At 49.5% G+C, this 26,449-nt stretch overlaps 1 protein-coding gene across 11 annotated transcripts in view; it reads left to right on the top strand.

The window, feature by feature from the left end:
- BCAS1 (brain enriched myelin associated protein 1) overlaps positions 1 to 26,449 on the top strand; it is a 99,085-nt gene that overhangs the window by 6,002 nt on the left and 66,634 nt on the right. For all 11 annotated transcript variants that reach the window (XM_027977346.2, XM_042230292.1, XM_027977345.2 and 8 more), the window contains exons 2-4: positions 5,132 to 5,208; positions 6,411 to 6,489; positions 24,797 to 25,368. In XM_027977346.2, the coding sequence (XP_027833147.1) occupies positions 5,137 to 5,208; positions 6,411 to 6,489; positions 24,797 to 25,368 (723 nt within the window). In that variant the 5' untranslated portion in view covers positions 5,132 to 5,136. The remainder of the gene's footprint in view (positions 1 to 5,131; positions 5,209 to 6,410; positions 6,490 to 24,796; positions 25,369 to 26,449) is intronic.

The raw sequence follows: 26,449 nt of genomic DNA, 5'->3' as shown, positions 1-26,449 counted from the left end.
GCTGAGCGACTAAAGACAGCAGCAACCTCTTTGGGGCAGAAAAGGACTTGCCACGCTCATGCAAACCTTTAACAAAAGGTGTGATTGTAAACGTGAAAGCCTTTCCTTTGACGTCCCCAGACGTGTTGGCCTTACTGGTGGGCTGCAGTCCACGGGGTCGCAGAGTCCCAATACGTTTGTTTCGGCCAATACTGACTTTGACCGATAGGTGGCAGTAACCGTTTGTTTTCGTCGCATGGAAATCTGGCCCCTTTGCAAAATTTGAAAGGCAGAAGCAATTTCACAACACATATGCTGTAACTGCTGGCGGAAACCAATGTTATCTGAGTCCAAGTTGTCCCTGCAAAAGACGTGCAAATGGATTTTCCTTCTTTCAGGCCATTTGGCCTCGACACTGCCGGAGAGGCGCCTTAAAACCTGCGATGGCCGGGATACGGAACCCAGGCTCCTGCGGGTTCAATGTTTCTATCCTGTCTGCACACACCACAGCTCTCTCAGGGCAAAGAATTTTCATAACCTCAAACACTTTAATTGACGTTACCGCCCAAATTGGATTAAGTGTGAATTGAATAATAGGAGCTTTGAAAGTTTGTAAGCCATTGGTAAATTATTTTTAATGTTGTAAAAAGCTAGATTTAGATGGAGACGTCACCTACTGTGTGTCCATTTTTGCAAGTGGCCTTGGTTGAGGCGTTTAACCTACGCATTTCAGTTTTCTCATCTATAAAATTGGAACGGTGATACCTCTGCCTTGCGGATTTGTCGTAAGGGGTAAATTCATTTACAGCACGCGGAGCTCTCAGGACAGTTTCCCAGCAGGTGATGAGCACTCGCCAAATTTGTTGTTATGATTATATCGAGGCATCCCTGGTGGCTCAGCAGTAAAGGATCTGCCTGCCAAAGCAAAAGACACAGGTTCGCTCTCTGGGTCGGGAAGGTCCCCTGGAGAAGGGCATGGCTACCCACTGCAGTGTTCTTGCCTGGAGAATCCCATGGACAGAGGAGCCTGGCGGGCTACAGCCCATGCGGTTACAAAGAGTCAGCCATGAGTTAGCGACTAACACGTGATTTAGCCACTAAACTACAACGTTATTTTTATTAATATTACTATCGTTCAAACGTAGTTATTTACTGAAGCTGTGCCAGGTGTCTCTTGCTGTGCGAAGCTTTTCTCAGGTTGCCGGAGGGCCTGCTCTCCAGACGCGGCGCAGGCGCTTCTCGCTGGGGAGGCTCTCCGTGTTGCCTCGCATGGGCGCTCGGGCTGAGGGCTCCAGTGGCAGCAGCTCGTGGGCCCAGGAGTTCCTGCACCCGGCTCTGAAGCCCACGCCGCAGCAGCTGTGGCGCACGGGCTTAGCTGCTCCGAGGCACGTGGGAGCTCCCTGGACCAGGGATCAGATCCGAGTCTTCTGCACCAGCAGGTGGGTTCTTTACCACTGAGCCACCAGTGAAGCCGCTACTATTACTGTCTCCTCGTTACTAAGGTCGTTAGCGTTGTCATTATTTTTATACACAGCGGGTTCAGTTCCTGGTCAGTCTTAATTTGGGCAACACTTAATCTCTCAGCTGCTTCAATCTCATTATTTGCAAAATGAGTATATGTTACTGAGGCTGATGTTGAGCAAAACCTATAAACTTTCTCGAAAAGGCCAGACAGTAAATATCTTAGGCTTTGCAGGCCATCTGGTCTCTGTTGATGCTCCCCGACTCTGCCTCAGCACATGAGAGCAGCTGTAGGTACACTACAGATAAACGAATGGGCATGGCTGTCTGCCAAAAGAATTTTATTTATGGATACCACAATTTGAATTTCATATAATTCTCATGTGTCACACTCTATGATTCTTCTGATTTTTTTCCCCAACCCTTTATAAGTGTAAAGTCCGTTAGCACACAGGCCAGCCTAACACAGGCTGTGGACTGGGTTTGTTCCCTAGCTGTCATTTGCTGACCCTGGCCTTGAATATTCAATATTGCGGGGGGGGGGGGGGGGGGGGGGGGGGGGGGTGTTTCAAGGGACTTTCTATAGTTGCACCAATCACGTTAAAGGTCAAATTGTCATGTGCCATAGTTGCACCAATCACGTTAAAGGTCAAATCATCATGTGCCATAGTTGCACCAATCACGTTAAAGGTCAAATTGTCATGTGCCTTCATTAGGACAGGAGTCTATGGTGATCAATGCGCTGTCCACTGCACGGAAATCAAGAGAGCCAATCAAAAACTGTAACATAGACCACGCCCCTATCTCTTCTGCCAGGCTCAAACTTAGTTTCCGACCAAAGCTAACCCATCTTTAAGGTTTCCCATTTAGGGCCCCACAAATATTATTTTCATAGTGTCCCATTTATAGGTGAAGCAATGGCCTACTGGGAGCACGGATATCTCGGATTTTATAAATAGAAAACATTGCAACATAGCTGGGGCCCTGTATGTTTTAGCACTGCCCAGCTTTATTACCTGTTGTAATGACCCATTGCTAATACATAAAATCCCAATTCTGATATCTACCGAGTTCCCCCAAGAAAGCCCTGTTGTGGCCTCCCAAATTTTTGATTACCCAGGTCTCCTCCCATGGATATCCTTGGAGATGCACTGGCTGCGTTTGGCCAGGAATTAAAATCCTTGGCTGCTATTCCAAAAGCCAGCAGGCTGATGAGTCGGCAGCCAGGTCTTTGGAAAAGGGCTACCTTGGAATCACTGTGTGCGTGAAAAGGCAGCTTTTCACTAGTCAGGCAGCCTAGCGGGACTGAAGGAGCCGCACCTCCGGAAGCAGACGTCCTCTGGGCCAAGACCTCACGCGGCCCTTCTCTGGATGTGTGTCCTGGGCGCGTTCGGGAGACTCAATTCTTTCCTTTCCAGGGGAAGGGAGTTCTGCGGGGAACATCCCAGAGGCTGGAGCAGAGGCGGCCTGTGCGGGAATCTCCCTCTGCGGCCTTTAACCAGCTGACCTTTGGAAGGTGGTTTTACCTCCTTGTGACTCAGCTTCGTCTCCGCTAGAGGGACATGACGGGAACACCTGTTTCACGCGGGCATGCAGGGCCACGTGAGATGGCACAGGACACGCTCTGGGAAAGCAGCACTTGGGGCTGAGGACGTGTGAACAGTTGTGAACTATCGTCATTAGTGTTGTCACGAGGCTCTTGAAGGGTCTAGGGATAACGTGGGTTAGTGCCTAGTTCAGTGCTGCGGGGGTGAGGGATTGTTATTAATAATTATTCCCTCCGCCCAACTAATAAGTTATAATTTGACACCTGATCAGTGCAGACGCCGTGCTGAGCTATAATTGTGGGTCAAGAGAGACAGTCCCTGCCCTCACGGTGCTTACAGCTAATTGGGAAGGGAGATGGAAGCTAAATTCTGTATTGCCCTCCAGGTTAAGTCTGGATCAGCTGTGCTTCATTCCAGAACCATCCTACCCAGTGTTGCCGCTTCCTGCCCTCTTCTGTGCCCCCATTAATGTTCATATATAATAATAGATATGTTACCTATTACCTTCTTGTTCATAGCATTGAACCGTATGTGTTTGGGTTAGCAAACACTTCTATATTGCTTATAAAGAGCCATGCATTGTTCTAACCACCTTACAAGCATTAAATCGTATACTTGTAGCAGCCCTGTGAGGCACAGAGAAGCTAATTAACTCATCCAAGGACACACAGCAGCGAGGGGCAGGGAGAGCGTTCAAGCCCAGCTTGTCCTTTTCCTGCCCTGTGCTCACCACCACTGCACGTGCTGCCTTCAGCTATCAGATGTGGCCTGATGTGTGGATTTACTGTCTGTTACTGACTGTCCACTCAACATATTTCAACTCCATGAAGTCAAAGGGGCTCATCTGTTTAACTCACAGCTGCAACCCTGGTGCCTGCTTCAGTATACGGTGCAAGCTGGTGCTCCGCGTATATTTGGTGAACCACTAAATGAATGAAAATATAGCCAAATAGGTATATATAAGTATAGATATCTATTATATATGATAGATACATATGTAACATGTAGTGCTAAGTGCTATGGGAAAATGCCTGTGCTACAAGGGGTTTTAACAGAGGACTTAATTTAGTTTGAGGATCAGAGAATATTAAAAATTAGAAGTATCATTTTAACTGTCCCCATTCTAAAATCTCCTTGATCTAATAGCTGTGACTGGCTAAGAAGGAAGAAAATGGTATCTACGTGGAATATGCTTTTCATGATGATAATAATCCCCCAGAAATGAAACACAGTTGAAAACTGGGACTGCGTTTTAAAGAAATTTTAGGGATCTTCCCTAGCGGCTCAGTGGTAAAGAACCCGCCTGCTAATGCAGGAAACACAAGTTCCATCGCTGGTCCAGGAAGATCCCACACACTCCAGAGCAACTGAGTCTGTGTGCCACAATTACTGAGCCTGGGCCCAGAGACAGGGAGCTGAAAGTACCCAGCCCACAAGCCATAGCTGTCGAAGCCTGCATGCCCCAAAGCCCACGCTTTGCCAACGAGAGGTCTCTGCAGGGAGAAGCCACAGCTAGAGAAAGACCCGCGCGGCAATGGAGACCCAGCACAGACAAAGACAAATACAACTTGAGAGCGTTTATGGGCGTATAGCTGGTTCGCAATGCTGTGTGGCCTCCTGCGGTACAGCAGTGAATCAGTTATACGTACGCATACACCCACTCTTGTTTAGGTTCCAAACTACTCTGGAGAAGGAAACGGCAACCCACTCCAGTATTCCTGTCTGGAGAATCCCGTGCACAGAGGAGCCTGGCGGGCTACAGTCTGTGAGGTCACAAGAGTCGGACACGACTTAGCGACTAAACCACCAAACTCTTTATTACACTTTTTTTGGCCACACGACACAGCTTGTGAGATCTTAGTTCCCCCACCAGAGATGGAACCCGTGCTCCGTGCAGCTCAAGCGTGGAGTTCTAATCGCTGGGCCACCAGGGAAGCTCCTGCATTTAACTTTAATTGTGTTGAATTCATGAGCCCCAAATCTTCCCTCATTCCTCAAAACAGACGTGAACAATTGGTCTCCCCGGGCTTGTGATAACACACCCACAGGGACGGGGCAGGCCTCCGCATCTTAGTTTTGCACACAGACGTGAGACTTCTGTTCCTCTTGGGTTTTAGTTTGCTGAGTCTCTCTCTCTGTTGCAGGAACAATGGGTAACCAAATGAGTGTTCCCCGAAGAGCTGAAGCCCAAGAGAATGACCCGGAAGCAGACACGCACAAGGTGGTGTCCTTACGGCCTCTGCGTCACCAGCTATTGGTCGGGAGGGGCGGGGTGACGGCAGAGGGAGGGGCCTGCCCGAGGCTCGTGGGCGTCAGCGGTGCGGCGGTCGCTGCTGCCGGGGGTTGCTCAGTGGGACGCAAACCTCCGGAACCCATCGAGGAGCTGTTAAAAGTGCAGGCTCCTAGGGGCCTCACTCAAGGCCCAGGGAACCAGAAATCGCAGGGAAGGGGGCCCATGGAACCTGAGTCTCCATGGTGACTGATTCCCATCCATCGGTGCACAGGTGCAGGTGGGTCTGGACCGGTGGTTCTCAACTGGCGGTGGTTCTGCCTCGCCACCGGCAGTGTCTGGAGACGGTTCTTGGTTGTCACAACTCCGGTGTCCAGGAAACTTCCAAACACAAGCTTCTTTTAAACAAAACTGCTACCAAAATATAAAGTCGTCTTCCAAAAGATGCGTAGTCTTTTAGCTTTTTTTTCTCTCTGCACTTATTAACATATATTACACTACTAATAATGTTAACAAAATAAGATATGCAAAGTACTTAGCATATAATCAATATTCAGTTAATGCCAATTATGAGCGGGATCATTTGTTACGAAAATGACATTGGGTAGCAAATACTCTCTTTGCAATCCTTGTTTCTTTCCATGTGAGTGTACCTATATGTGTAACCTTTTTAAATGTCAGCAATAAATAACAGAAGAAAAAATAATCATCCAGCAGTGACCTAAAGTTGGAAAGGGGTTGCAACAGCCCCATGAAGAGGGTGGGGGTGGAGCAGAAAAACAGCAACGGGCGGCTTCCTGAATCTGAGGAGAGTGTGGCCTGGAGGCTGTGCTTGTGTGCGGGACCCTGGGGTGTGGCTAACCTCCCAGCCCGTCATGCTCTTGTCCCCTCACTGGTCACACCAGCGCCCCCCTTTGCCTGGGAGTCCCATCTGTACGGAGGGGTCTGTCCTGCCCAGGCTCACGGGGCTTGCTGAGAGCAGGCATAGACCGTGCAAAGCTCTTGTCAACCTGGGAATCCAGTCCTTTAGATCAGGGTATTAGTTTCTCTGAGGCGTCATAGAAAGCGGGGTGGTTTCTAGAAGTGGAGACTTTAATTTGTGAGGCGCCCTTGCGGCCTTGAATTTCTTTCCTGAGTTTTTCTGTTTTTTCTCATCCAAGACTTGGCTAATAGTCCCACACATTCTGTTCCAGGTCACATCTGGGGATGCGTGTGGTCAAAACGGCCTGCCGGCCATCATATCTGGCAGCACCGTTCAACTCTACGATGAAGGTGAGTGTCCTGGCGGGCTGCTCGTCCTGAGCATGGGGATGAGGATGGGGAAGGGCTGCTGGCCCTGCTGATGGGGAAACAGATGCCGGGGCTGAAGCCGTGTGGAAGGCACGTGTGTTGTTCCTGGGGCTGCAAACACAGCGCCACAGAATGGGCGGCTCAAGCCACAGGAACGTACTGTCTCACTGTGCTGGGGCTGCAAGTGGAATTCAGGGCGTGGGCAAGGTCGGGATCCTCTGAGAGATCCATGTGTGAAAAGATCTGTTCCCCGGGGACTTCCCGGGTGGTCTGGCAGTTAGGACTTCGCCTTCCAACGCAGGCGTGGCAGGTTCGATCCCTGGTCAGGGAGTGAAGTCTCCCCCATGCCTCACGACCAAAAAACCAAAACCAAAACCAGAAACAATATTGTAACAAATTCAATAAAGACTTAAAAAATCGGTCCACATCAAACCAAAAGTCTTAAAAAAAAGAAAAAAAGGACTGTCCCCTGCCTCTGCTTTGACTCCCAGGGGCCTCAGACCTTTGGCTTCGACACAGCGCTCCTCCTTGGTTTTCCCAGCATCTTCCTTCTATGAGCATCTGTCTCTGGGTCCAAGCCTCTCCCTTTTGTACCAACATGGGCACGTGGGGCTGGGCACAGCCCCAGCCTCATCTTGACTTGGTCCTTGGCAGAGACCCTATTTCCAAATGAGGTCGTAGGAACTGGGGGTTGGGACTCCAGCATCTCAGCAATTCAACGCTTAACAGCACTCGTCTCTCTGGGCTGTGTGTGACGTCTGGAAGAGTCTGAGGATTTACAGCAATGTGAAAAGCAACAGAATAGAAACACAGGGAGGCTGGGTTCTTTGGAGTCCAACAGACCAAAGTTAAAACCCCTGCCCTGCAACTTACTGGCTGTGGGACCTGGAGCAAGTCACGTGGCTTTCTAAGCCTCAGTTTTCTCATCTGTAAAGTGGGGATAATGATACCTATGTCATGGAATTGATGAGAGAACTCGAGGAGATCAAGCATTTTACTTATTACCCAGCACTTAGGAATTCCAAAGAAACAAGTGAAATATAGAAGGCGGCAGAGGGCGGTGTTGAGACTGGGCAATGTGCTTATCTCTCTGATTTTATTCTGAGCATAAGGCTGTGAGGGCTTCCCAGTGACTCAGTGGTAAAGAATCTGCCAGTGCAGGAGAGGCCGGAGGTGCAGGTTTGATCCCTGGGTCAGGAAGATCCCTGGAGAAGGAAATGGCACTCCACTCCAATATTCTTGCCTAGGAAATTCCATAGACAGGAGGCTGGTAGGCTGCAGTCCACGGGGTCACAAAGAGTCGGACGCGACTTAGCAACTAAACAACAGCAAGGCTATAAATTCCAAAAATGAAAACTGACTGAGTTCTACTGTGTGAAAAATATCAGTAAATTACGTAAGAGGCAGGGTGTCCCCATGGTTGAGGGTAAGAGCTCTGGATTCAGACTGCTGGTTTTGCCATCTGCCAGCTGTGTGACCTTGAGCCAGTTACTTAACCTCTCTGAACCTCAGCCTCCTTATCAGTGAAGTGGCATAATAACAGTACCTAAACACAAGTATCAGACGCAATAAGAGCACACACCTCAGTGGCGCATAGTAGGTGCTCTGTACGTATTAGCTGCCATGATAGTGTGATGGTTATGGTTGCTGTGATTTGCATGTGAGTTTCTGGGCTTCAGTGCCCTTCCCTGAACAGTGAGGAGATGAATCACAGCACTGGTTCCAGAAGCTTTAGAATTTCCTAATGTAAGCGAAGACACTGCCCTCTGTTTCCCCTGCTAAGCTCTGCTGCTCACCCCACATCTGACAGCAGTTATGTGGGCTTTCCATACCAAGGGGTTCTGTGACACCAGCTGGGTGTTCCACAGTTCAGTTCAGTTCTGACACCGTTTACCAAGAGTTAGCTTCGGCTCCCACCAGTTATGGGCTCAGTATCATAAGACTACCTCCCACTGAAGTCGCCGATGGCAAGTGGGGAGTCCCCGGCTTACCCACAACTTCTGTCCTGCTCGGCTACACACCAGAGGTTCCCACGACTTCCCCCTCGGGTTCAGTCATTTGCCAGAGCGGCTCACAGAGCGCAGGAGAGCCGTGTGCCTGCTAGATTGTTCCTGCTCAGTCGCTCAGTCGTGTCCAATCCTTCTGAGACCCCCTGGACTGTAGCCCCCAGGCCCCACTGTCCATGGCACTTCCCAGGCAAGAGCACTGGGCTGGTTGCCGCTCTCTTCTCCAGGGGATCCTCCTGACTCGGGGACTGCACCCACGTCTTCTGCCTCGGCAGGCAGATTCTTTACGCTCAGCACCAGGGAAGCCCCTTACCAAGTCACCAGTTCATTCTAAGCGGCCGATGGAGGAGGTGATGGGAGGGTCGGGGGAGGGACCCTGGGGCGGGGTGCGTCCGTGCTTTCTCTGGACAAGCCACCCGTCCAGAACCTCCACGTGCTTATCAACCCAGAAGCAATCTGAACCCCATTCTTCAGAGATGTCTGTGAAGGTTTCATTACATAGGTGTGCTTGATCAGATCGATGGCTATTGATGGTAGAACTCAATTTTCAGCCACTCTCCCCTCCTGGAAGATTGGCCGGGGTGATGAAGCTGAAATCCTAGCCCTCTGATCACATGTCTTGTTTCTCTGGCAACCGGGGCTCCCATCCTTAGAGGGGCTTTTCCAAAGTCACCTCATTAACATAAACTCAGATGTGGTTAAAACGGGCTGGCTTGTTATCAATAACAAAGGTCATCTTCTTGACTCTTAAAGGTAAGTTTTAGGAGTTCTGTGCCAGGAACAGAGATGAAGACCAAACATATATTTCTTATCATATGATGTCCCAGGATCTTACCTCGGTTGCTTATTAGAGTATAGATGCTCAGGTCCCGTCTTTCCAGAATACTCTTCCAGTTGAGCCCTGGGGGTCTGAACTGCTGAACGTTCTCTAGAGGGTTGAGGCACAGGCAGGATTGGCAACCACAGGATGAGATTAAAGTCACAAGTCTCTTCCTGCCTTTCAACCTGTGAGTCAGATTTCTGCTCTGATGTGGGTGGAATGGGCTGAACTCGCAGCAGCAGCTTTGGTGAGGGCGGCGTAAAGCTGGCGGCTGAGATGCACGCACTTGGGGAGGAGAATCGTATCGTTTTTATAATTTGCAGACTGTCGACGTTCTCGACTGATCCAGAGGCCCTGACGATCTAATCTGTCCTTCAGAAGTGGTTTTCAGTCACTGTTGTTGTTGAGGTTATGCCCCTATTTTTTGCCCCTATTTGTAATAGGGGCACAAGGGGGAGGAGAGTGTCAGAAGCAGAACATGGGAACAAAATGTTGGAAATTGAGACAGTCCCCTCTCTTGTTCTTTCCCGCTCCTCTTTTCTCTCCCCTTCCATACTTTCCTCTCTGCTCCCAGCAATTAAATATGTATATTATCTATATATATGTAATGCATGTATATATCACATGTTATATATATATAATTAGCAGGTCTTCCTGTAAAAAGGAAAACAAGTAACAGAAATACAGGGTAACAATCTGGGACAGTGTGTTGCTGTGGATACCTACATACCCAGGAAGAAAAAAGTCTCCTTTGAGTGACCCGTGGTTGGTTGTACCAGCTTTTGTACGACGCAGCCTTGCATCGGCACCCGCTGAAGAATCTGTAGCAAGTTTAAGTTAATCCTCTGAAGCCAAAACCTCCGCCTGCGTCCACTGACCATGTGCCCTCTGCATCTCACTTTAGCGTGATTATCCCTTTGAGTGGGGAAGGCAGCTTATCATCCTTGAGCTGTTTCCTCCAGGTTATTATCACTTTCAGTGCAGTTTTTAAAGGGCTACAAAAGCGGGATCCTGGGTGGTCTTTTTTATCCTTTGGACAGACTTCTCCGGCCACGTCTCCTGGTGCACGTTTGTGTTTGTTTGGTGTGCGCGTGTGTGTATGCGCAGAGAGGAAATCAGGCTCCCCTGGTGGCTCAGCGGTAAAGAATCCGCCTGCCAATGCAGGAGACACGGCGCAGGTCCCTGGGTGGGGAAGATCCCCTGGAGGAGGGCATGGCGTCCCGCCCCAGTGTTCTTCCCTGAAAAATCCCGTGGACAGAGAGCCTGGTGGGCTACAGTCCACGGGGTCACACAGAGCTGGGCGTGACTGAGACTGAACAACAGAGAAAAGTGACTAGAAAAATAGATACATGGGCCCCTGGGTGACTGTTTTCCTTCTTTTTATCCACACTTTTCCTTTCCTTTGTTCTCCTGTTAAAGACGTCACTGCCATGCGGGGACATCTCCCATGAAGACCTGTTGAGAAGCAGTGCCTGAGCACACAGCCTGGGGAGCAGGGTCCTAAACTCACGGCGTGGCTCTGCTGTGTGGCCTTAGGCGAGTTGCTGAGCCTCTCTGGTCTCACATCTGGAAAATGGGAATCGTAAAAACGGCAGGACAAAGCTTTGAAGATTGTTGGGAAGCTTGAGTGAGCTGATGCACCTGCAGTACGGGAGAGCGTCTGACCTGTGGTCAACATGCGAGGAGAGTTTACTTTTCTGTTTTGGATTTAATGTTGATAAAGGCCATCATTCGGGTATGAAGTTACTGTACTAGCTCCATCTAGATAGCTCTTGCAAATCTAAAATATAACCTCGAAACTTTTTTTTCCCCTGCATCCCTTATACTTTTTCAGTGTTTTATTTTTTGTCTTCCGGACACACTGTGGGAGAGGTCAATCAGGCACAGCCCTTCTTTACAATCGATCCATGAAATCACATTCTGTTTCCTTGTAGAAATAAACCCATCTCGCATAGTATTTTCTCTTGGTGAGGGTAAGAGACTAGGGATCTTAATATCAAACCAGCATCACGTGGTACAACTCATGCAGGTGAGGGTTCCTCTCCAAAGCGTGGCATTATACTTCATCCTCAATAACAGCATCTCAGAAAATAAAATTGTCTGATGTTTATTTCCATGTTATATCTCTAGCTTCAGTTGCCAATTTCAGATGCTGTTTGAAAGTCTTGTTTCGGGGAAGCTGGTAATGGTGCCAGAGCCACGTGCCACGTGACCTACTGCTGTGCACAGCCCCGTTTCTTGCACCTTTGGGTCAGAGGCTAATGCGTTTGCTCTGCCAAAATGTGGTGGTTTAAATTCGTTTCTTCAGTTCTTCCCTTTCTTTTTCTGATACATGTTAATTTGAATTCCAGAGTAGCTCTGGGGAAGTACTTCCCAAGGAGCTACATGTCCGTCAGTAGAGTGGTTGCATCGGTTAGAGCAGACTCACACGATGCTACACCCCTGTGCAGAGATAGGAATGAACCACCCCCGACTACAAAACTGTCATGCCAGAACAGGAGGCCAGAAGGCCTCATTCGAATCCCCAGGGCCTGGGAATATGTCACTTTCCATGTCAAAAGCAGGTTTTGTGATGTGATTAAATTAAGGATCTTGCGGTGGGGAGCTGAGCCTGGATTATTCAGGTAGACCCAATATAACCGCAGGGTCCTTTTAAGAGGGTTATTACCAAATCGGTTGTAGGCAAAGAGATGTATAGTCATTTTGTGGACAAAGGTCCATCTAGTCAAGGCTACGGTTTTTCTAGTAGTCACGTACGGATGTGAGAGTTGAACCATAAAGAAGGCTGAGTGCTGAAGAATTGCTGCTTTTGAACTGTGGTGTTGGAGAAGACTCTTGAGAGTCCCTTGGACTGCAAGGAGATCCAACCGGTCCATCCTAAAGGAAATCAGTCCTGAATATTCATTGGAAGGACTGATGCTGAAGCTGAAACTCCAATACTTTGGCCACCTGATGCGAAGAACTGACTCATTTGAAAAGACCCCGATACTGGGAAAGATTGAAGGCGGGAGGAGAAGGGGACGACAGAGGATGAGATGGTTGGATGACATCACCAACTCGATGGACATGAATTGGAGCAAACTCTGGAAGACGGTGAAGGACAGAGGAGCCTGTGGTCCTTGGGGTTACAAAAAGTCAGACACGACTTAGCAACTGAACAGCAGCATGTCCACTTAGGTCCTAGCCAGACTGAAGGCCTCTTCCTCGGTGGGGAAGCTTCTTTTTTCATTCAGATTCACACAATCAGAAAAGAAACTGACGCTGAGCCTAAATCAGCACAAGCTTTACTCAATGGCCAGAGAATGGAAAAGCGGGGACTCAGTTCGAAAATCAACTTCTCACCCTGACTTGGCCTGGGACACAATATATATACGGAAGGTCAAGGCAAAAGGGAGGGGGCTGAGTGAAGAGAGGGAGGAGTATTCATGACTTACCCGAGCACAGGGGTATAATACGCCCAGGGCTGGGAGAGCACCCCTTTATGTCCTTGTAGACAGGCTTTCAGCTGTTGCCATGGCAACTGTCAGCTGTCATGGCGCTGGTGGTTGTGATATAAGACACTTGTGTTGTTTTAAGGCACAAAAATGGGGGTAGTTTGTTACAGCAGCAACAAGAAACTAACGCGAGTGCTCTGAAGACTCGGAGGCTCACAGACCACACGCGGACTCTGGCACGTGTGCACGCTAAGTCGCTTCCGTCCGGTCTGACTCTCTGTGGCCCCGTGGACCATGGCCCGCCAGGCTCCTCTGTGCATGGCATTCTCCAGGCAAGGATGCTGGAGTGGGTTGCTGTGCCCTCCTCCAAGGGATCTTCCCGACCCAGGGATCGAACCTGTGTCTCTTGCGTCTCCTGTATTTGCAGGCACATCCTTTATCGCTAGTGCCTCCTGGGAAGCCCGGCTCTGTCCCTCTGTAGCTATGTAACCTTGGCGAGAAATGCGTACTTTCAGAGACTCTCCCAAAAAGTGGAAATAATAATAACATGAGCTGTATAGAGTGACTGGCACAGGATAAGTGAAGAAATAAACACGACTGGGAAAAAACACAGCCAGAGCGTCCTCTATCACTGGCCTCTCCCCTGGTATCGCCTGACCAAACTTTCCACCTGTGCGTGTACCTAAAACCTCACCAGATTTTAAGGAAATGAAAGTACCTCATTTTCCTCCTTCTTTGATTTCTTTCAATAAATGTATCACAATAGTTCACCCTTTTAAGAAAGCTGTTCTCACTGCTAATGAATGGCAGACTAAGGCATGATTTGTGTCAGAAAACGTCATTTCTCAGAAACAGAAGACCATCTCTGTTTCACCTGTATAAGAAGTTTCTAAAAAAAAAACTGTCTTTCATTTTTGTTTGTAGTCAATTTTTTCCTAAAAAGAAAAATTACCTAATTTAGATTTTTTTTTTAAGAAGTAAGTGGAATAATTTTTGGACTGAAAATCCTGACTTGCATAAATGGTCCGCCTGCCAATGCTGTGCCATAACGAGTGAGAAGAGAAGCCAGTCAGGACGCCTGGGCAAAGTGTGCCAGGAGAGCCAAGGCCAAAACTCAGCCACCTGGTAGAGGGACAAACCTGGGACCAGCGTCACTGGTTGGGAAGGGAGCAAATAGGTCTGTGCGCAGCGCACTCACGGTCTTCCCCCAATTGGCTGGCTTTTTAAATGTTTCCCCTACTTGGATAAAAGTTCCCGAGAACAGAACATTTCGTTTGTTGTTGCAATAACCCTAGAAAGTTTAGCCCAGGCTCTGAGATACACAGAAGCTTGCAGAGGACTGATAGGTTAATGAACCGTGACACCTCAGACCAGCGGCAGTGGAGGAGCAAGAGAAGCAGCTGAAGAGCAAGTCCTAGACCCTGATGGATCCTCTGCAAGTAATGCAGCCCTCGGTGAAGGGCACTTTGAGTTATGAAAAGGAGTCTGGGGGTCAGCCCTTCCAGGCGCGGCGCGGCGGCTCGCCAGCATGGTCAGGTACCCGTGCGTGTGCTAAATACGCGCTGCGGCTCCAAGCTGGCCCCTACCCACGCGTCCCGTCCTCGGGCGATGGGACCCCAAAGCAGGAAAGGCCACGGTGCCCCGCTGGTTTTTCTCCCTTTACTGGGCACGAAACGAGTGTCCTCGCCGGAAGCCCATGCCCCAAGCAGGCGTCCGCTTAAACCTCACGGGCCAGCAGGAGGGCCCGAGCCCACGCTAGTTGCCGGGGCTCTGGGCGGTCGGGGACCCCTCTGGGCGAAGAGGATGCGCGGGCGGCCCCTGCACCGGCCTCCTGTCCGCCGGCGCGGACCCCCGCAGAGAGCAGCGCGTTTCCCCGGGCTCTAGCGCCTTTCCCCGGGCTCTAGCGCCTTTCCTGGGCGCCGCCCTCTCTGCCCTTCCGCTCTCTCTGGATGCGCCTCCCTCGGGAGACAGTCTCCTGACCCTCAGCGCTGCCCCCTGCAGCCCCGCTGGACACGCCACCCGCACAGACCCCGCGGCATCAGCCTGCTGCTTCCAGCGGGTACAGACGCTTCTGGAAACGGGCCGCCACGGCCCACCTCCGTGCCGCTCCGTGCCGCTCCGTGCAGCAGGCACATCCTCTGTGGAATCTCATGCTTCTCCGCCTCTTAGCGCTTTTCCTCGTCAGAAATGCTGGAGAATTTCCGTTTGCTATCCCATCCGTTTCTTCTCGTTGGCTCGAAAGTCGCCTGCCTTGACTGAGTCCCCTGTTCATCCTCAGCGTTCACGCCCCGCCCCGGAGCTGCGCTGGTGTTTGTTAGTACAGGGTCTTCATTTTCAAGACTGAGCTGTGGCCCAGATGCCGTGCAGCGCGCCCTGGTCAGGTGTGCTATGCCGCGTGGTCCTCCCCGTTTCCACTGTCGGATTCCGCATGGCATCAAAGAAATTTCATCAACAAATCCCTTGAGCACTTAATCTCTAGTTCCCCTCCCCCACGGTGGCAACCGCGAATGTGCTTCCTGCCTCTGGATTTGCCTACCCTGGGCAGTTTATATACAGAGAGTGGTACCACAGGAGGCATTTTGTATCTGGGTCCTTTGACTGAGCGTAACGTTTTCAGGGTTCACCTAGGTTGCCGTGTCTTTTTGATTATGGTGATCTTGGTGGGTGCGAGGTGGTAACCCGTGGTGGTTTTGATTGCCTTTCCGCGATGACTGAGGATATTGAACATCCTCTGCTGTGCGCATTGATCATTTGCATCTCCCACTCTGGAGAATACGCCTTCTTTTTTAAAGACTTGATTCACTGCCTTGGCTGTGTTGGAGCCTAACTGTGGCACAAGGGATCTTCGTTGCATCGTGTGGGATCTTTCCATGCAGCCCCCGGACCCTCTAGTTGGGGCGCTCGGTTCCGTGGTTGCAGGAGACAGGCTCAGCGGTCGTGGCACGTGGGTTCAGTGGCTCCACGCTATGTGGGATCTTAGCTCCCCAACCAGGGATCGAACCCATGGCCTGTGCGTTGCAAGGTGGATTCTTTACCGCTGGGCCACCGGAGAAGTCCCTGTAAAGTCTTCCTGATTTGGCTCTTCTCCCTGTCCTTTTCCTCTGAGCCCCTGTCTCATACCGCTTTCTGGCTAGCTCTTCTCAGTGCCCCACAGTAGCACTTGCCACTGTTCAGCAGTGTTCCGTGCGGGCTGAATTCAGCCTGCTCCTGCCTGCCATCTCCAAGGTTCAGCGCTCATGTCCTGATAGCTGAGAGCATCAGGAGAGTGCCGTGTAATTTTCGATGGTAAGCTTCTTTCTCTGGGCATTTAAAGGTGTTTAAGACTGTGTGCGTGATCAGCATTCCTGCTGCCTCTCTTCCCTGCCACCCTTGGGGGTGAGAGACGCTTATCATATTGCTGTCGGAAATGTGAATCTCTGGAGCCTCTTTTCGGGAATTAATCTGGCAGTGTCTATTTTTTTAAATTAAATGCACATTAATTTGGGTGCAGCGATTCTACATGTGTAACTCTATTCTATAGAAACAAAACACTAGCGTAGGACTTTTGATCATAGAAGTTTTCCCCAGCATTGTTTGTAACGAACATGGAAAAAAAATTATTTGGAAATTATCAGAATATTCATTGATCAGCCAATGACATAAATCTCCTTTGGTATATTCATATTAAGAAACATTTTACAGCTATTTTTAAAAGATAAGATGGATTTGGGATGTATTGATTGAGGAAGGGGAGAGCTGAGGTTATCTCAGTCCATTTGGGTAGCTTAAGCAATACATGAATCGTGAACTTCCTGATGTTCAAGCTGGTTTTAGAAAAGGCAGAGGAACCAGAGATCAAATTGCCAACATCCGCTGGATCATGGGAAAAGCAAGAGAGAGTTCCAGAAAAAAACATCTATTTCTGCTTTATTGACTATGCCAAAGCCTTTGATTGTGTGGATCACAATAAACTGTGGAAAATTCTGAAAGAGATGGGAATACCAGACCACCTGACCTGCCTCTTGAGAAACCTGTATGCAGGTCAGGAAGCAACAGTTAGAACTGGACATGGAACAACAGACTGGTTCCGAATAGGAAAAGGAGTACATCAAGGCTGTATATTGTCACCCTGCTTATTTAACGTCTATGCAGAGTACATCATGAGAAACGCTGGACTGGAAGAAACACAAGCTGGAATCAAGATTGCCAGGAGAAATATCAATAACCTCAGATGTGCAGATGATACCACCCTTATGGCAGAAAGTGAAGAGGAACTAAAAAGCCTCCTGATGAAAGTGAAAGAGGAGAGTGAAAAAGTTGGCTTAAAGCTCAACATTCAGAAAACCGAGATCATGGCATCTGGTCCCATCACTTCATGGGAAATAGATGGGGAAACAGTGGAAACAGTGTCAGACTTTATTTTTGGGGCTCCAAAATCACTGCAGATGGTGATTGCAGCCATGAAATTAAAAGACGCTTACTCCTTGGAAGGAAAGTTATGACCAACCTAGATAGCATATTCAAAAGCAGAGACATTACTTTGCCGACTAAGGTCCGTCTAGTCAAGGCTATGGTTTTACCTGTGGTCATGTATGGATGTGAGAGTTGGACCGTGAAGAAGGCTGAGCACCGAAGAATTGATGCTTTTGAACTGTGGTGTTGGAGAAGACTCTTGAGAGTCGCTTGGACTACAAGGAGATCCAACCAGTCCATTCTGAAGGAGATCAGCCCTGGGATTTCTTTGGAAGGAATGATACTAAAGCTGAAACTCCAGTACTTTGGCCACCTCATGTGAAGAGTTGACTAATTGGAAAAGACTCTGACGCTGGGAGGGATTGGGGGCAGGAGGAGAAGGGGACGACCGAGGATGAGATGGCTGGAGGGCATCACTGACTCGATGGACATGAGTCTGAGTGAACTCCGGGAGTTGGTGATGGACAGGGAGGCCTGGCGTGCTGCGATTCATGGGGTCACAAAGAGTCGGACATGACTGAGAGACTGAACTAAACTGAACAAAGATACCAGAGACCTGAAGGCTTAAACAATAGCCATTTATTTCTCATAGTTCTAGAGGCTGAGAAATCCAAGCTGAAGGTGCCAGCGGATTCCTTGCTGGGGAGGGACAAGGTCCTGGTTCACAGTCAGTCATCCCTTCACTGTATCCTCACATGGTGGAGGCGGGACCTCTTAGATAAGGACACTAATCCCGTTGACGAGGGCTTCATCCTCATGACCTAATCCCCTCCCAAAAGCTCCACCTCCTAATACCATCACAGTGGAAGTTAGGATTTCAGCATATGAACTGTGGGGGACACAAACATTCAACCGATAACAGTGATACATAAAAGCAAATCAAAATGATGTCTAATATCTGATATCTATTTTTGTAAAAACCAACAAGGACAAATCCAGCCTCCTAGTGCTTGTATCTGGGATGCTTGCATGTATTTGTCTGACCATGAACGAAGTCTGATAAGCTACACCAGGCTGCAAAGACTGGTTATACTGCAGTGAAGGTGAGGGACGGAGGCAGGGAAAGGGAAGCATTGAGAGATTAATCACATGGGAGGTGAGCACGTGTTAAATGCGTGTTACTAGTAAATTGAGAAAGAATAAAACTTCTGTCTCTGAGTGGCAGTATTTGTTCATATCGGGGCAAAGACTGGTTCTGCAGTAGGTAATCTGCGTGTTCCAGACTTTTATAAGCTCGTGACTGACAGGAGAGGCATGCAAAGGGGCAGGGAGGCTTCCCTGGCGGCACAGGGGTGAAGAATCCGCCTGCCATTGCAGGAGACACAAGTTGGATCTGCGATCCAGGAATATCCCACATGCCTCGGGACGACGAAGCCCGTGCCCCGCAAGTGCTGAGCCCGTGCTCTGGAGCCCAGGCTCTGCAACAAGGGAAGCTTGGGTGCTGCAAGTAGGGAGTCGCCCCCGCTCAGCACAACTGCAGAAGAGCCCGCACAGCGATGGAGACCCAACAGCCAAAAATAAAAGAATGGGCGGGGGGAGTTCTGAGAGTCGCTGGTGCAGACTGGCCCCCACAGTAACTAACAGTGACTGCTGACTTCAGAGACGCTTTCAAGAGAGAGTGTGGGATAAGTCACCTTTTGCCCACATAACGTCTGAACCCAGCATTTTTGTCACCAAATGTTCAGACACGTCGTATTCAGCTGACAGTTGAGAATTCTTCCCTCCTGCCGCCTAAACCTATTCCTGTCTTTCACTTTTGCTAGACTCTCTTGGAGTGGACATCCTGCCCTGTTAATACGGAGATGGAAAGCATGAAATCTGATCATTCGGTGAAGGTTTCAAATCTAACATCTTCCTTCAAGCCCCAAGCAGCTGACCCGTGAATCCTTATTTCAAGATCTTTAAAACAACAAACGCATTTACACGACACATAAAGCCTTGGTTGTTTGAAGTGTCATTTGACTCCCGCAGCCTGACCGCGGAGGGGTCATTTTTGCAAAACTGAGGTCTTCATCCGTCCGCCCCAGGGTCCGTGGTAATCCTTTGATATTCAACCAGAGTTCTGCTTTGAAGACTTAGCGTGCCATCATCTGCTTTTCCTTCTCCTTTGGTGAGCTGTCCTAACTCCCTCGGGTCCTCATCCAACAATAACCATGTGTGTGATCTTTACACGGCTCTGTGACTCCGCCGTCGTTGGCAGTTTCCCTTTGCGGTTCGTGTGCGTTGTGTTTTCTCTTCGCTTTTGTCCTGACCGGTCCCCACAGTGACGCGTATGACAGTGCGTGAGTGGGGAGTCGTAAGCAGACCCTTCGTTCATGAATAAAATCAAGACGGCAGTTTCTAGCTCCCTCTTTAACCTTCAGCCCTAGAAGCGCTTGGATGTTGAGCTCTTGAGAGAAAAGAATTCTAGGGACTTCCTTGGTGGCCCCATGGCTAAGAACTCAGGCTCCCGATGCGGGGGCCTTGGGGTTCAACCCCTGGTCAGGGAACCAGGCCCACACGCCCCAACTAAGACCTGGTGTAGCCGAATGGTTTTAAAAAGCAGGTCTGTTCTTAGAGCTGCAGTTTCTACGCCTGTAAATGGGAGGGACCTTGGCACCTGGCATGGACTGCTGTGATACAGAAACAAAACATTTCTTGTTACATCCAGCACTTACTTTACCGCCTGACATGCAGGAAGCATTCAGTGAATATCAGCTGTAGTGTTTACCGCTGTATCAAGTGAAGATTGTAGCTTTGGCTCATGGAAAAAGCAAATGAAAGGTAGCCGTTACTCAGAAATTCTGAACAGTGTCATATGACCTTGTATGTGTGTGTGTTTTAGATAGGTAACAGGTTGCTGATGAAGCAGTTTGTCTTGACTAAGAATACTTGGTGCTTGGGAAAAGCATCCTTGAGCCTTCCACGGCCCAGGTTGTCAGATTTCTGCAGCTCCGTGGGCTTGTACGGTTGCCCTTTAAACTGCATGCAGCGGTTTGGGCTGTGCTGGGTCTTCGCCGCTGCTCGGGCTTTGCTCTGGCTGACGCCCATGGGGCTGCCTGCAGCTGGGCGCTGTGGGCCCCCAGTGCCGCGGCCCCTCCTGTTGTGGCGCCGGGGCTGGAGGGCACCCAGGCTTCAGTGCCCGTGGCTCCCGGGCTCCAGAGCGCAGGCTCAGCAGTCGTGGCATGCAGGCCTCGTCGCTGCTCAGCATGTGGGGTCTTCCTGGGTCAGGGACCGAACCCACGTCTCCTGCACTGGTAGGCGGATTCTTCACCCCTGAGCCACCAGGGAAGCCCAGATCGTTACTATCTTAAAGTCTTTCCAGACCCCCAGGTGTGCAGGCTAAATCATTGGGATAATCCCCTTCCTTAGGCTTCTGTTTAGGAAATGACATGGCCCTTAGATGAATAACATATAAATGTAATAAAACAACTAATGTTTATTAAATACCCACCTGTGTTAAGTACCTTGTAGGAAGCGTTTTGCTTAGTCCTCACAATTACCTTTGGAAGAAGACAGCTATTTTCCTGTCCATTTCTTCTTTTTTAAGAAAATTGAGGAGACATAAAGGAAGCTGTCCAGGTCACATATTTCATTTTTAGAGTTAAACCCAGGTTCCTCTGATCCACAATCTAAGTACTTTTCAGTGACACTGAGGTGCCGCGGGAAGTAAGTTCTGCATCACGTGCCTAGATAAAATGACTTTCTTAAGTAAGACACACACACATACATACACACACGGACACGATACAGAATGTCTTTTCTGCAGTAAGGAGATCAACGTTTTCAACTCTCCTAAACAGTTGGGAGCCACCATTTGCATTCTTACATAATTTCTTTTTGTTTTCCTTAAGCTCTTACACATTTATTACAGGGGAGCTAAAACCTCTTTGGTATGTCGTCTGTCTGCTTTGTGAGAAAACTTCTTATTGAAACCAGATTCTAGATGGACTTCTCCCAAGGTTTTCATAGGAATGAAAAGCTTAGTTCCGGTCACCCAGAAGGAACTTTTTATTCTTCCCATAATAATGTGAGGAAGGCATGGAGGTCATCCCTCTCTTTGCAAGACTATAAACCCTAGAACTCCAGTGAGTTTTCTTCCTAGTCGTTCACAAAGACTGTGCATGTATAAGTCACTGTTTCAGAATATAATTTATTTGCTTTTTAATGCTTATCCAAGGTCTCAAGTGACTGTAATATCTTTCCCCACATAAATTTTCTTCCTTCCTTTTTACTGAGAAAGCAAAGTGTTGATGGGTTTGTTTTGGGGTTTTTTTTTGTTGTTGTTTGTATCTATCCAGTTCCTTACGACTTTCTTGCATTTCATTTTCTTTCCTCTCCTTCATCTCATATTAAATGCCTCCTAGATATATCTGAAGAGCCTGGAGACAGCTTCTCAAGGAGAAGACTGATTGCTATTAATTAACAAGCGAAATAGGTACTGACTAAGTCGCTGAAATTCTCTCCAAGTCACAGAGTATGTACTTAATTTAAAACTGGCATAAGTGGAAAAACAAGAAAGAAGATCTTCTGGCTGTGGAATGGTAAGCCAGCTTCAGGGGCAGCTGGATCCAGGTGTCCAAATGCAACCACGGATCTCTTGGGGCCTTATCTGTGCTGATTCTCAGGCAGGCGCTCGCAAATGTGACATCCAAGGCCACCAGTCCCAGATGCACGCCCTCACTGGCTTGCCCCCAGCACAAAGATCACAGCTCTGCTCTAGTAGGTTCAGCAAAAATCGCAGGATTTATTTTTGTTAGTCTAGCTTAGGTCATGTGCCCACCTGAGCGGTGGGCATTTCACCAAGAGAAGTAGAAGCTGCCAGTGGCGGGGCTGGATATGTGCTCACCCAGGTTTGGGGGGCGGGCAGAGCTTCGTAGTTACTGGTTGCCCTATCTAAGAAGCCCTAGGTCTCACAAGTTATCAAAACACTGAACCCATCCTCTGATACCAGAGCTTATGGCTGGCGTCTGCTGTAACCCTTGGTGCACTGAAATTCACCCCAGGCTCTTTGTGTAAGGAATGGATCCTTTATCAGAGCAATGCATTGACACTTTTTAAAGGTCTGTCCTTGCAAAGGTTTGTTTCAAACACTTTTTCTCTGACCAAAATGCTCTTACTTAGCGCTAGGTCCTTTGGTTCCCGGCCAGAGAGTAAGGAAGGGAGGCAAAAAGCTCAGAGGTCAGGCGATGTTCTTGGCCTTTGAGAAGCCCTCCCTTGTTTTGACTCTTCGGCTCCCCTTTCTCGTCAGCTGCGTCCTCTTCTCCTGGCGTGGGGCATCCCCACGAATCGTCCACATTCACTCTGACACTTGGACTGCTTGACGTGCGTGCTTGACATCCTGACACGTCCATCCGTCACTTCCTCGTTCCCTCTCCCTCCCTCCCTCTTCCCTTCTGAGTATAATATTTACCACAACTATGAAGTCCAGGATCACAGAAAAAGGATGAACATGAGCTGGAAGATACATCCAGTGTTCACGCAGAGTGGTTTCCCTGAGGCCCGAGTTTATGGCGGCCCCTAGTGCTTGGCGCTGGTCCTCTGCGCCATTTCCGCTCTGCTCTCAAAGCTGGAAGAGGAGGCCACCATCTGCCCAGGAGTCCGGTGTGCACGCTCACTCTCTCTGTTTCTCTCTCTGTCTCTCCTTTACTGTTTGTTCTTGACTATAGACACTGGGAGATACTAGAGTCTGGCCAAAATAATTGCTAATGGATGTGTGTGTCTCTTCCTACTTATGAGCAATGTAGGACCTAAAGAAACCTCAGTTCTCTTCTTTTTAAAAAATAACTTATTTATTTGGCTGCTCCAGGTCTTAGTTGCAGTATGTGGGATCTTTGATCTTTGTTGGGGCATTGTGTAGTTATGACACGGGAGAATCTTTTCACGTGGCTTGTGGCATCTGGTTCCCTGACCAGGGATGGAATCCGGCCCCCCTGCAGGGGGAACATGCAGTCTTAGCCACTGGACCACCTCTTCTTTCTCTTTTCCTACAAACAGATTTTAAGACACAGTTGACTCCAAACTACACAATCACAGTTATCTGTCAGTTATTAAGCAGCTACTATGGAAAGGCAGCATTCCTGATACTTTGTATGAATTTTGTCCTTGAAACATCACAACTACTCTACATGGGAGCTTCTGTTTCTCCCATTGTACATATAAAGAAACTCAGAGATCTGCAGTGACTTGCCCAAGGTCACTCGGCTTGTGGATAGAGAGTCCTGATCTGTTAAAATACCGCGGATTGATTTGGATGCCCTGTGCCTTCGCGCGCACACCCGTGCCCTCCCTGGCTGCTGCCCCGGCCGGGCCTTTCCTGTCGCAGAGCATACACTCTAGGGTGCGCAGGCTTGCGCAGCTGCAGCCTGAGGGTTGCCCTGTGGCCTGTGGGGTCTTCCCAGGTCAGGGGTCCAACCTGTGTCCCCCGCACTGGCAGGCGGGCTCTCAGTCCCCGCCTCCAGGGCAGCCCGAGGGTCTTGATCTTCTCCTGTGATACCCAGGTTTGCAGTGTATCTTTCTCCTGAATATCGCACTGCTTTATAAAAGCGACCCAGAAAGTGAGGTGGTTCAATGAGGTCTATGCAGAGTTCAAAGCAGAAACAGGTGGATTCTGGGAGCAGAGCCCTTCCCTGGAGGAGGCAGAACCCGTATGCAGTCTTGTGGCCGGAGGTATAACCCACCTGCTTGTGTGGTGACGTCTGGACCTGCACTTCCAGATGTCAGAGTGGAAGCTTCTGAGTAGTCCTTGTTAAAATCCGCCTGTATTCTCGGCAGCCGACGCTAATGCAGGTGAGACGGAGAGCGTGTGGCCTCTGGAATGAGCTGACTGCTCACTGGGCGGCCGGGAGAGGATGCCCCAGCTTCCCCGGCACTCGCTTTTCTCCCTCGGCAACGATGATGCCTAATGTTGGTGCCGTTCATCGAGCACTTGCTGTATTCCAGGCACCGCTTGATGTGCTTTGAGAATATTAACCCAAGGAATCTCCGTAACAAATTATGGGGGTGGGTTCCACTGTTCTCCTCATTTTACCGGAAAGCTGAGGCAGAGAAAAGCTCACTGACTCAGAGTCAAACAGTCCAGCTTTGCGCTTCTCACATGTGTGTTTCGGCAACACCCAGAGACATTTCTGGCGTTCCCGCTCGGGGTGCTCTGGGGGCTGGGGCACTCTGGGGTGCTCAGCGTCTCATGGGGTGCTGCCCAACACCCTGTGGGGCACCAGGTAGACCCGGCAAAGAATTCTCCCAACCCAGACAGGAGGCCGAGGTCGGGAGATTGTTCTCCTAAGCCCGTGACGGCTGGCCTGCCTCCCAGGTGAAACCGTGATGACCTGCTTCTCACAGGATCCATGTGGGTAAAAGCAGACGGTTGGTGTGTCCCTCACACGGCCCCTGGCGGGTGCTTTCCTGCTTGGCTTCCTCCGCCTGGCCTTGGTCGGAAGATGCCTGGACAGCTGACCTCTGCCCCGCAGAGAGGCCAGGGCCCGGCAGGGTCCCCAGCCTGTCTCCCCGCCTCTGCATGTGAAATGCGGGGAGTCCGTCCCCGACCCTTGGATGTCCTCGCTGGGGTGAATGACCGCTGTTCATGTTTGCCTTTACAGTCGATCTGGGAGTCAGCATCCAGGAGGATAATGTGGCCGCTTCTTCCCCCGAGACAATGGAGACCGGCGCGGCTGCAGAGGCCAACGGCGAGAGTCTTGGGAAGGAGGCCAAACCCCAGGCACCAGCTGCTAAATCTCGCTTTTTCTTGACGCTCTCTCGGCCTGTACCAGGGCGTACCGGAGACCAAGCCACGGATTCATCCAGTAGGTCCGTGAGGCTTGATGTCAGCTCCGATAAAGCTCCAGGAAACAAAGACCCGAGTGAGCCCATGGCCCTTCCGGTGGCAGCTGCACCCGGGCATGGCCCGGATAAAACCCCCGGGCAGACCCCGGCCCAGGCGGAGGGCCTCCCTGCCACCCCTGGGCCGGAGCACCCTCCGTCTGAGTCTGGGGCAGCAGCCCCCGCCAAGCCCAAGGACTCCAGCTTCTTTGACAAACTCTTCAAGCTGGACAAGGGACGGGACAGAGCCCCCGTGGACCTCCCACAGGAGGCTGAGAGCACAGAGCACCCTCACTCGGCCGCCGAAACTCCTGGGTTACCCACGCAGTCCGAGGATGGCCCTGCAGAGAGGGTGAGACGACCCGTTTGCTCTTAGCGCAAGCTCGGGGTAGGGTGCCGGGGGCACTTGTGGGCAGATGATCGCGCGTGTCCCGCTCTGCCGTCACTGAGGGTCCTGACAAGGGGACAGGCCGTAGGTCCCTCTAGAACAGCCAGCGCATTGTAGCCCGGCGCCTGCCCGTGTTTCTGTGGGCAGAAACATCTGTTGCAAGAACAGTAACAGCTGTGGCATCTGTTTTATGTAACAGAAAAGAGGAGGTGACTAACATACGGATGAATCCGTCCTTCCATTTATCAAAGGCAGAGCTGGACAGGTTGCATTTATGATCAGTGGAGTCTGGAGGAAAGGCATTAGCAGAATAAAGACAGTTTCCAAAAGACTGCAATATCTGCCTGTCTCAGTAGCTGGCTTCATATACAGTGTGTTTATGGGCTTTTATTGGAATGCATTGGATTTCTTACTTTTAATAGCCTGGGCTAATCTTTAACTATCTTTTGCACTAAAGTGTGTGTAAAGGGCTTTTACAGCTGGGGCCAACTCTTTTGTGTACAAATTATTTTCCAACAAGCTGGGGTAATCCCTTTATAAAAGCGAGATTTTTTTCCTTCTTTTAAGAGGCATCCAAATCAGTTGCTTTCTTTCCTGTGCAAAGAAAGGCAAGTTCTTTTGATCTTAAAAAAGAGCACTTACTTCTAACTTTGAGAGTTTGTTTGTATTGGGAACCCAGAAAAGAACTCTTTGAGTGAAGAAGGAAATAAAAGTCGATACATTGTGTTTTAAGGCACTTATTCCTTTAGGTAATGGATTTTTAAGCAACAGTATTTTTCAAAATTTGGGAGTCAAGAATCTCTAGTTGAGATTAGAGACAGGAAAAAATTAGGTGGGCTGATTATTATTACGTGGTTGTCAATACAATTGTCTTAATGACAGCTAGCTTCCCTGCCAAGTTGCTAAGAGTACCTCTGACTGCCATTTATTCAGCATTGACAATGTGCCAGGCACTGTCCGGATGTTATTTTTCTTCAGGAAAATAAATACTGCGTTAATCTGACACCAACAGGTGGTGTCAGGAATGATGTTGTAAATACTAGAC

This window comes from Ovis aries, chromosome 13, assembly GCF_016772045.2.
Source record: "Ovis aries strain OAR_USU_Benz2616 breed Rambouillet chromosome 13, ARS-UI_Ramb_v3.0, whole genome shotgun sequence".
Taxonomy (NCBI): Eukaryota; Metazoa; Chordata; class Mammalia; order Artiodactyla; family Bovidae; genus Ovis; species Ovis aries.
This window is presented reverse-complemented; position numbering and strand designations above follow the sequence as displayed.